This window comes from Melanostigma gelatinosum (genome assembly GCF_949748355.1).
Source record: "Melanostigma gelatinosum genome assembly, chromosome: 7".
Lineage (NCBI taxonomy): Eukaryota > Metazoa > Chordata > Actinopteri > Perciformes > Zoarcidae > Melanostigma > Melanostigma gelatinosum.
The window spans coordinates 13,923,262-13,934,805 of NC_136640.1; the positions used below are offsets into that span (position 1 = coordinate 13,923,262).

Sequence of the window (11,544 nt, forward strand, 5' to 3'; positions counted from 1 at the left end):
TCACTCTCAATTCAGCCCCCAGTCCCCGGGACAACGGTGTATCAGATTTATCGCCCTGTTCATTTATCTCTCTGTTGTTTATCAGCCAACAAAAGCGCTTGAAAGAAAGATAAGAGAGATTGACCTTTGATGGAATGTCCAGGAGCTTAGTCTATTATGGAAACGGTCTCCGTAATGCGGTGTGGTATTCTGTAGGTAACCTTTATGCAGCAGGGTGGCACGTCTCTCGGCACACGTTTGAACCCATGCAGAGCACCCAACAGTGTCCAGTAGTGCATTAGTCCAATACTCAGTAGTGATACATACTGTATTTAGTCACTATATTACAAAAATAATGTTTTATGTATAGGTGAGATAAAACGGTGAATGCGTAGAGAATGAGACCTCTTCACACAACATGAACACACACACACACACACACACACACACACACAGCATAATTTCAGTGTCTTGAACAGATCTGAATAGATGCCTTTGGAAGTTAAGCTACACTGAGGCTTCAGTGACTTGATACAAATGGACCTGCAGGTTCTCGTGGAGCTGAGGGATTGATGAACTTTACTGAGGACTTGTGATTCTGCCATGTGTTTTTTTTTATCATAATAAGACCAAACACGATTATCTGAGTCTGTGTTGTGTAACTGGAATAGAGATAAAGCAACTGTTGGTGTTTTTTCAACCCAAAGTTAAGTCGGTGTGGATATCATTAATTGAGCCTGCTTGCGGGTGTTTACTGGTGCGTGTCGCTCCGTCTGTGGTTGACTCGCTCACAGGGCTGCGTGTTAAAGAGTACGATCCAATGAGGCGTTTTTGAAAGCTGCCGTGTTGAAATAGATGAAGGATGTTTAGGTGTACAATAAAGGATTGCAAATGGATCAAACTTTATATGGTGGGTAATATAATATAATCGATATTATAGTGCCTTGACTGTATTTTGGGTCCTGCTTTACAGATACACGTGACAAATTGTGGACCTACAGATGGACAACATAGAGGAACACAGAAGTGTGAAGCTGCAGGATACAAAAAGACAAAATGGTTCCTGAAATCAAGTTCAATCAAAGAATACGCAAAAACATGAAACACGATTATTAATGTGCTGTATAGATAAAAGTGAATGTGAAATGTGTAGCCTGGAGACATGAACATAATGTTGATTAAACATTTGACACAGTCCAAACAGGTTTGACAAGCTCTGGCATCTGATATATGAGAGTTATGGTGATATAACAACACAGTTCATCATTGCAGCAGACTTTCACATTTCTAATGCCTCAGCTTCCTGAACAACGAGACTCGTTTTAAAGCGGTTCTTGCTCACTGCGTGACCATTAAATGGCAAAGACTTTCACTGTGATGAATTATCCATCATCTCCAGCCTTTGCAAGTTTGATGTTGGAGTCTGACTATCTGACCTCCACATGAAAAGATTTTTGTGTTAGAAGTCGTTTAAGTGTGTAAGGACTCCGGGCACAGAGGTGCTTTTTTATGTTTCTTCACCCGGTTGGTTGTGTGAATAGGACGTAGAGTGATTCTCTTTACGGGGAACTCTACTGTCTTACAGGTCTTGGGGACTATTGAATACATGCAAGGAGTTGTAAAGCGCAGTGGGCAGCGTTGGTTGGAGTTAAAGGCTACAAGTTTCTGGGGCATGCAGTCAAAAGAAGAAGTGCATAACGCACCTGAATCTCTCACTGAACTGTCAGTTGTCGGGTTGAATTGTGGGTAATGTCGCACCAGGTTTTGACAATCTCTGGCTCTGCTGCATCAACTTTAAACCTTTTTAAAAAACTGTCCATCACGAGTCCAGCACTGTCATAAGAGTGCAATGCTAAGGTTGCCGTAACTTTTGTGCATAATTAGAGGAGAGACTTAGATCCATAGCCCTGTCACATACATGCTTTTCCAAGATATGACCACAATGCCACTGCAGTTTATGAGAAAAAAAAAACGAGATAATTGTAAAGGGAACAAGAAGCACTCTGAATGAATAATTGGTTCAAATGTACAGAGGAGCCCAAAGCGAAATCTCACACTCAGGCTTCAAAAAGGCAGAGGCAGCTAGTTATTTAGGATAGAAGAAAAAGAATGATACATTATAGAAAGCAGAGATTTTCAAAGCTTCATAGTGACATACAAATTCAGAGCGATGCACAGACTTTATAAAGCAGTTTAAGTCCAGTGCAAAATGCTAAAAATAGCATTGCTATAAATGTTAACAGTCCAAGGAGGTCAGGTAAGACAGGATGGCTCTTAGGGGGGGAAATAATCTAGTTGTGGGTGGACAAATGGACAGGTAGTGTTTTTCAGAAAGGCTTTGAGACAATGAGCCGAGGTGAGCAGGGTGGTGGCAGTCCTGCCCTCTCATTTTTCACCTAAATGCCAAGCAAGCTCGGTGAAGAACATAAATCCATGGGACGTATTCTGGTGCTATATGGACACTCGTACTCTCCAGGGGTTTTGCTATAGCTCTGAAGGAGTGAATCAGTGCAATGATACAAATTGGAGTCGGGCTGAGAAGTTCATCTTATTGGAGTGTTGAAGGTGTGCCTGGCCAAGCTAAGCCAATAATTAGCATCAGCACAGGCTGCATGCAGGCCATGGTGCCATTTTAATAGGGGATGCTGAACGTGTGCTTGGCATGGCGGGGCTAATTGGGGAAGGGTGTGCAAGGAAGGCACTTCAGTCTATTATCTCTATTGCCATGGGAATATGGGATAAGGATAATTAGGTGGACAGCATGGCACAGTGCAGCGGCAGCTATAGGCACGTGCAGCCGGATTAAGGAGGCATACTATGATGTAACTAATAGAAATGGATTTTCGGCAAACTGTTAAAGATTGAGTAAGTCATTTACAATTAAGCGGCATCAATATTCACTTCATTCATCTGAGCCTCGCTTCCAGCTGGTGCTCTTCTCATAGTTATTTTCTGTTCCTTCTTATTTTCCCTGTTTATCACTTTTTTTCTCACCCAAAGCTATAAATGGGAGTAATACATCATTGTCTTGCTGAGAAGTAATCTCTTTTTTCCTCATTTCTCTCTCCTAGCTCTCCACACCTCCTCAACTCTTACTCTTTATTTCATCTGCATCCACCCCCAAACCAGCTTTGTGTGAATCTTACCCCTACCTCCAGGTCATTTTTTTACCTTCCTTCTCTCTCCCTTTCTCTCTCTGTCCGGGTGATCCAGACCAGAAAGACCCGCTACTCCCCCCCCCTCTAGTTTTGTCTTTTCTCTGTGTGAGCAGATGGCCAAACAGGCAGATCTGTTCTTTCTCTACAGGACTTTGGATCTCACACAATAGGCCTCAGATTCTGAGTCCAGACTCTGTTCTGCCTGACTGGGAAGCTAAACAAAGAGAGGAAGGAGGAGAAGAAATGAAAGCAGGAAGAAAAGTTACTTCAAAGAGTTTTGTCAATGTTTGCATGTGATTCATGGGTTTCACTGTAGTGCAGGAGGGAATGAGGCAATTGTTCTCCAGATGACAGATGATGTTTTTTTAATTAAGGTTGCTATATTTAGGGTTGGGTGTTATGACAATGCCATGAGTTTAATTTCTAAGCAGGACCGGTTTATAGCAGTATTGGATTATTTTGGCCATCGTGGCTCGATGAATGGCAATATCGGTGTGCCAGTTGGTCCACCACCACAGATGGAAATATCTCAACAATTATTCGACGGGTTGCACAGAAATTTTGTACAGACATTTATGGACCCCAGAGGATGAACCCTAACGACTTGGTGATTCCACTTGCGCCACAGTGAGGTTAACATTTTATGTTTTGAGTGAAATCTCTCGACAATTATTCAATGGACTGCCTTGAAATTTTGGTTCTTTCATGTCCCCCTCAGGGTGAACTGTAATAACGTTGGTGATCCTCATCATCTGGTCAGTTTAAATTAGCCGCTCCTTTGGTTTATGACCAAATACCTGCGAAACTGAAGACATCAGCTGCACTCTGTGTTTAGAGCTAGTTAGCAAATGTTAGCATGTTAACATAACACAGCATGTTAGCGTTGGCATTATGAGCAGTTAGCATGCTGACGCTAGCATTTAGCCTCACAGTGCCACTAGCCTTAGTCTTAGTGTTGTTGTATTTGTCAGGTACTTGATTTGCTGGATGCCAAAAACATATATTGTTATTTTATGCATGAATAGTTTCTATAAATGCACCCTGTTTCAATATTGGCCGAACATCACACATAGCCCACGTCTAATTCTGATGTCATCTACTTCCTTCACCTGCTCCATCTCTCTTTCGCCATCTTTCAGGTACTACGTGTCTGGTGGCCCTGCTGTCTGATAAGGAGTTGACGGTGGCCAACGTTGGAGACTCGCGCGGAGTTCTTTGCGATAAAGACGGCAACGCCATTCCTCTTTCGCATGACCACAAACCCTACCAGCTCAAAGAACGCAAGAGGATCAAGAAAGCTGGTGAGAAAACAGCTGCAGTCCAGACCAGTAGATCTTTCGCAACTGATTCTGAGCAGCAGAACAAGGCTTCAGTTCAAACTTGAGGGGACAGCAAAACTCAGATTGTTCTCATGAAAGCGTAAAACAAAGTCTTCTTATGATCAAAGCTAAGCACCATTATCCCTTTTTCCACAGCTTGTGTCTCTGCGCTCAGGCTGACACCAAACCCTAGAGACTGATAACACAATCTGCTTCGAAAGCAGCACGTTATCAAAAGCAGCCAGACAGTGCCCAGTATTTAAGGTGTATTTGAAGGCATAATTCTCCTTCCTACCCTATCCGCATACTCTCTATGCTGAGTTTGATGGCAAGTTGCCAGATTAGTCAGTGAGGTGGTCCCTGTCAGGAAAGCCCACCATCTCCATCTAATGGTCTGATTGGGTACTAAAACAAACTCACAGAGTTAGTTTGCATTATGTTGCTGTTTACTTATTCGTGCAAAATGTTTGTAATTGTGATACAGATGATTTCCTACAGTGTTGACTTCAGTGAGAGGGGGCATCTAATGTGTTAATCATTGAGTCTCGTGTACAGGAACCACTGGTGTACGAATAAAAACTGCTTATTCAGTCGTCTTCTCTCGTATGGTAGCGTTATCTTGTTACGGTGGTGGTGCGTCGCTCTGTGACACATTCTTGTAAACACGGATACTCAAGAACAATTAATGATAGAAACTTTATACCTGCTCCACAGGTAGAACTGATGCTATTACAGTCTTGGAGCACCTTGCTACAGACATTTACATATTAAATGAGGGGAAACAGATTTTCAATGACAGAAGAGTCAAATCACAAATACCATCAATAATCAATTTAAAAATCCCCCAAATTAGACCAATGCATTTTAAGCACCACAGAATACAGTGAATGCTTCTTAGAAAGATTTGACTTGTAATATTGAATGTGAATATTTGCTAGATATTTACTTAATGATAATTCATATTTTATTGTTCTTGTTTCTTTCCTCATTTGACTTTCACAATTTCAATTTCCTTTTTTAAATTTTTTTATTTCCTGTTAGTATTTGGGACTATAAGACCCATATGGATTTCCTCTTTGTTTTGTAACTTACATATCCTTTTCACGATTGGATTCTGTGGATCTCAAGATGCTGATTGTTGGTGTCATTCTTTGGATTTTTTAATCAATTATTAATGGTGTTACTGTGTAATGTGTTTGTGATTTGACTTATTGGAGGGATTTCAGTCTGTGGCGCTCGTAGGAATATGATGTTATTGTTTATATTTAGTTAGTTTGATTCCTCTGACAGAAACGTTGCACTTTCAATAAACTAAGTGCTGACTGTACAGGAATGAAAACAAACTAGATAATTGAATAAATCATTTCTAATAGATACAAGCCATTGGTCTATTGATAATCTGAGGGCAGAAATGTTTACTAATTAAGGCATTTATCTGAAGAGGCAGTAGCTGCTAAAGTAATTATATATTAAGTAATTAACTATTGAGGACAAAGAAGTCATGTCCTCTGCTTTTTCTGGGAATTGGGGTATTTTAGTTGTCTAATAATAGAAATAGAAAGTTAAACATAATGGGATTTGAACTCTCAACCTCAGTATGGTTAAAATCACGCCTACGGTCTTGCTCAGTAGAAACGAGGGAGGCATCCTGACCTAGTATGGAAGTCTTCATCGTATCATTTCCAGTACAATTCCCTGCTTGCAAATCTGTTGAAGTCGTAGAGGACACACAGCTGTACTTGCAGGATGTGACATGAACTGAAATCTATCCAACATAAACAATTGCGTTCCATGAGCATGAACGGTGAGCACTGAGTGCAAACATGCCAATGGCACTGATCCATATTATTTTTGCACTTTGATGTGTACACTGCAGTCTCATAGTTGATGGTAACCACGAGACACTTTGCGAGTTGGTTCAGAGGAACAAAAATAATCTTTTATCTAATGGCAGTAAAATGTAAAACATCTGTTTCTCTCCTTTATCTCCTTTTCCTCTAATCTTTGTGTTCCTCTATCCTCCTCACTTCCTTGCACATTCTTTCTAACCCCTCCCCGCTCCCCCTTGTATGTCACTTCCTACTCTCTATTGTATCACTTTCCAACCATTTCCCTTCTACGTTCCTTCTCAGGTGGGTTCATCAGCTTCAACGGCTCGTGGCGTGTCCAGGGCATCTTGGCTATGTCCCGTTCTCTGGGCGATTACCCCCTGAAGAACCTCAATGTGGTCATTCCTGATCCGGACATCATGACGTTTGACCTGAACAAGCTGCAGCCGGAGTTCATGATCCTGGCGTCGGACGGCCTGTGGGACACCTTCAGCAACGAGGAGGCGGTTCGCTTCATCAGGGAACGGCTGGGCGAGCCTCATTTTGGCGCGAAGAGCATAGTCCTCCAGTCCTTCTATCGTGGCTGTCCTGACAACATCACCGTGATGGTGGTCAAGTTTAAAGGCAAGGCCAGTGAACAGTAGACCACCCGTCTACCACACACAGTATCTCTATTATGTTTGAATAGGAGTAAGAATAAAGTAGGCTTGACGAAAGATTTAAAAACTGAGTCCCCAACGTTTTGAGTGACAACTATTTCTATTACATTTACATATGTTAACCTTTCAGTGCATCAAACCACCCCTGTACTTTTACTGCTGACAAAGTGACACTTGTAAGAAAATGGAGTTTTATTTCCACAATATTTCAAAGGTGATGTCTTTCCCTCAATGTCGATTTGACCACTAATTGTTGTTGTTTTTAGTTTCCTGATTGTGTTTCCACATCATTCAATTGTAAATTGACATTTACTGAGTGACTGCACTGAAAAGGTTATTTTTTCCTGGATCAGATACACGTCATGGTGCAACTATGAATTTATTCCCTTTATACATAAACAACACAAATGATAATATGCATATGCTTGTTCAAATATCACCAGTCATACTGTACAGCAATAGAACCAATTACAATGGTCATATCACACTTGCTGAACATTGAAACTCCTGATGTATGGATGAATTAAGTGTTTTGTCTGGAGTTGCCCAATTTTACAAGTTTAGATCTTGAATGTCTTAGCTTACTTGAAATGATTGCCGTTAGTTTCTGTGCGGATAAAGTCTGTTTCTGTTTTTATTGTTGCTAAAGTTAAAGATTGTTTTTAAAGCCGAGTCTCTTGTTAGATCCCGACCCTTATCATAATCCATGTAACTACTGATAATAACTGTTGGATAATGCAGCATAGCTTACAACTTTAAAGCAATACCTTGTGGTGATAATGTTGTAACATCTCATTGTGACTCTTAACTGCTAATTATTAAATCACAAAGTTTGTCACATGCCATCTGATAATATAATAACTGACTGTTAATTTAAACTTGTAAGAATAAGGTAATAATTGAGTTATCACATATAATAATTGGCAGTTATACATTTAATATTATTTAGGAATTAAGATTACAATGTAAAGTTTAGAAGCCGTTTAATAGGCTTCTCTTTTACACATTGACTTGCTATTCCTTTATCTGACTCGTCTTACATTACTCGCTACAATCGACGCAAGATATAAATGGACAGAAATTGACGGCTTACTGTTAAGTCTTCTGTTAACGCCATGTCATATTTATCCTGACACATATCACATTTCCCTGACCTATAACTCAAAATGTAACAAGGAATGAAACGCGTTATTTTGCCTTATTTTCTTAACTATTAATTACCCGTTAGGAAGTCTGCTGCAAAAACTACTTCTCGGTTTTGTGATGCAGTGGATCATGCCATGCACACTGCACGACGTCTGTGTCGGACCTTGTTAACTCACATGTGGAATAACATTGTGGAAAGAAATGTCTCCAAGAGATATAAAATTGTAAGATGAATGTACATACTGTCGTGTTATTATCACCCATCCAGTGTTTACACAGCAACGACGAAAGCAATGCGCCTGTTCCTGGATTGTTTAACTTCAGAGATATATATCAGATAAAAACAGTTTCTGCTTTTTCAGTTCACATTCTCCCTTGATAATGTACCTTACAGAGTGTTTGTGTGGCATTTGTACTTGTTTTTGTTGATTTTAATGAACTGTAAAAGACACGAAAAAGGTAACATTAAAATGATAAATGATCATTTTTTCTGCGTCTGTGTTTTTTTTAAATTTATGTCGAGAATATAATCTATATCATACAAAAAAGACTTAACAAAAACACCAACATTAAAATTTGCAGTAAATATCTCCAGAGCTTGTTCTTTCGCTTAGTTTTTCCATAATGTTCTCTGTCATGGTTTATTGTTTTTGTTTAAAGACAGAAAAAGCAGTGAAAGAGATTAAACAATTTATAGCAATCAGACAAGGACACTTGACAAGCTTGGTTTTAGTCATTGTGTGCCACCTTCTGGGCCACCAGAAGTTATTCAGTCCACAGTTACTATTATATTAGGGCTGAGCTGTTACAATTCTCTGATCAATCCAAGTTGTATCATATCATGTATACATTAAATTGTCAGAATCCCATTAAAGAAAACAGAATAGCTTTGAAAACTAGTGACACATACCAAGAAATGTTACAATGTCAAGTGGTCATACAGTAATAATTAGGGCAAACTAATCGGATGTGTTTTAGAAGAAAACAATAGATACTATTATATTTATTGTTATTATACTAATTGTGAGAATTTATCACTTGTATCGTCCAGTCCTACTGTAGTACAAGTTTGTGCAACGCTATAGTTAATCATAATAATTCAAAACCTGTTTCATATGCATTGTTATTAATTTGAGATTAATAACAAATTCCCAGAAGATATTTTTACTGAGAGCTTTCTGTAAGCCGGCCGTTCAGTCTAAAGATAAAACTACATTTACCCGACAGTCCGGGGCCAGTAATCCTCCAAAATGTCCCTGTGATGTCATTGACGACACATCTAGCCGGGAAGAAACAACAATCCTCCTGCTGTACATGGACTTCCTGGCTGCTGGTGTGTATGATGATCTGCAGCAGGTGTGATGTGACTCCTCCGACCGTACTGTGGTAACCAGAGAACTGTACGCAGTTAGTTGCACCGTCACTTTGGATATAAATAGCTTTACTGAAAGCTACGCAGGGACAAAAGTACTCCCATCTCTACAAAGGGGAGGGATCCCTCTGCTTGTCCGTACATAAAGCATGCTGATTGTAGACAGTCTCCATGAGAGAGCGGACACACTAAGCCTACAGATAGTCTGTACAAAAGGAGCCACTGGGTGCAGGCAGCTCGGTTTACACAGCTGTACAAAAAGAAAAAGCCTGCTTATTTTGAATACAGACACAAGCTACAATTTTAGGACATGGGCGTGCATGGATCCAAGCCTCAGAAACAAGCACAGGTCCTGATGCTGGGTCTGGATGGATCAGGAAAGACCACCCTGCTCTATAAGCTAAAGTACAACGAGAGCGTGGTGACCGTTCCAACTGTGGGCTTCAACGTGGAGACACTGGAGACCGACAGGAGCAGCCCGGGCCTGACGGTGTGGGACGTGGGGGGCCAGAAGAAGATGAGGCCCCATTGGAGGCATCACTATACTGATACAGCCGGACTGGTGTTTGTGGTGGACAGCTGGGATCAGAAACGGCTGGATGAGGCCCGCAAGGAACTTCATCGGGTAATTCAATCACAGAATATTTGTTGCTTGATTTATAATTGTTTGCATTAAAAAAAAAGTCCTTAACTCTGTTTACAACTATATTACAGTGTGTTATAATACATTGAACCACATATAGTTGAGCTGAATAGGTGTGTTAAACGCAATAAACCGGTCCATCTAAAAAGTTTGTTGAACATTGTAGTAATTAAAGCGTTCTTCACTTCCTCTTTTCCACTTACTATAGGTCCTAAAGTTCGAGAGTCTCAGAGGAGTTCCTCTTGTGGTCCTTGCCAACAAACAGGACCTCCAGGCAGCTCGAAGCCCAGAAGCGCTTTGCCTGACACTGGACTTGAGAAGAGCGTGCGAGGGCCGGGCCTGGTTCATCCAGCCCTGTTCAGCGACCACCGGCACGGGACTAGAGGAAGGCTTCAGGAGGATAGTGTATCTGATGAAGACTCCATTTAAACAGACTCAAGAAGATTTTAAGATCAAGATGAAGTCTAAGGGCTTCAGTGTCACAGTTGCGAAACAAGTCTTGCTCTGCAGCAGATGATGGATGAAAGTCTTTTTTGAAGATTCATTCAAACGGCATGATTCCTCTCACCTGCCAGTGTAAGTCATCAGCAAATGGCCTCACTGTGGCTTCTATAGGATTAAATGAGAGGAGGTGATAAAAAAGGGGATTAAATTATCACAACTCAAAGTGTTAATCTCTGTGGCAGAAAGCACTTTTACTCAGTCCTGGGGAAGACAAGGTATCTTTGGACCATTGTGATAACCCATGAGGATGCTGCCAGTTCAGGTTATGACAGGCGGTGTGTCACAAGCTGATATGAGCCGTCAGTGATAATTCAGTCTGAGAGGGTCCACATGTAGAAAACTGGCTGATAAAAACCTATATTTGTTTGGTCAAGATTCTGTGACACAAAGAAATGTTCTCTAATTGTGCATTATCTTATTTGTGTTCATTTGTATAAAACACTTGTTGTGCTTACCATTTATTTATTCACGTCATGTTTCGAACATGCGTGTCAATGTCATGCTTGCGTTTCAGTGTTGTTTTGTTTATTTGTTGCAATAAAATAAAAATGGTAAAATATCTGTAATCAAATAAATTGCTTCTGGGTCCTGAAATTCAAAGTTATTGTACCTTTAGCAGAATATTCCTTCTTTGTGTTGCAAGGAAACACTGGCGGGAACAAAAATTAGGAATTTAACAATAAATATTGTATAACAATAAAAGCTACCTTATCAATCAAATTGCAGTTGATCAAATCACAAAAGATCTATTGAGAATTAGTTTTGAACTTCATTAAGCTTTTTGAATCAACCATTGTCAGTAGTTGATTTGATATTATACTATTTTGGATGTATGTTTATTGATGTATGTATACTTGCAACTTTATTGATAAAAACTAGCAACTGCTGCGCAACAATTTCCTTCAGTAAAAAATGTAATTATTTTATTATGTCTC

General features: G+C 40.1%; 2 protein-coding genes across 2 annotated transcripts in view; both read left to right on the top strand.

Annotated features, from left to right (window-relative positions):
- The window catches only part of ppm1lb (protein phosphatase, Mg2+/Mn2+ dependent, 1Lb), a 37,845-nt gene extending 29,279 nt beyond the window's left edge, over window positions 1–8,566 (top strand). Inside the window, exons 3-4 of the mRNA XM_079272246.1 lie at window positions 4,277–4,438; window positions 6,589–8,566. Of these exons, the coding sequence (XP_079128372.1) occupies window positions 4,277–4,438; window positions 6,589–6,929 (503 nt within the window). The 3' untranslated portion in view covers window positions 6,930–8,566. The remainder of the gene's footprint in view (window positions 1–4,276; window positions 4,439–6,588) is intronic.
- Window positions 8,567–9,650: 1,084 nt separating this feature from the next.
- Window positions 9,651–11,168, top strand: LOC306779464 (ADP-ribosylation factor-like protein 14). The gene is made up of 2 exons (XM_079271401.1): window positions 9,651–10,087; window positions 10,314–11,168. Exons 1-2 carry the CDS (start codon window positions 9,773–9,775, stop codon window positions 10,620–10,622), a joined length of 624 nt encoding a protein of 207 aa, XP_079127527.1. The 5' UTR covers window positions 9,651–9,772; the 3' UTR covers window positions 10,623–11,168.
- The last annotated feature ends 376 nt before the right edge of the window (window positions 11,169–11,544 follow it).

Coding starts and splice junctions, on each gene's coding strand:
- LOC306779464 (XM_079271401.1), top strand. CDS start 9,773: ATGGGCGTGCATGGATCCAAGCCTCAGAAACAAGCACAGGTCCTGATG. Junction 10,088..10,313: donor CCCGCAAGGAACTTCATCGG/GTAATTCAATCA, acceptor CACTTACTATAG/GTCCTAAAGTTCGAGAGTCT.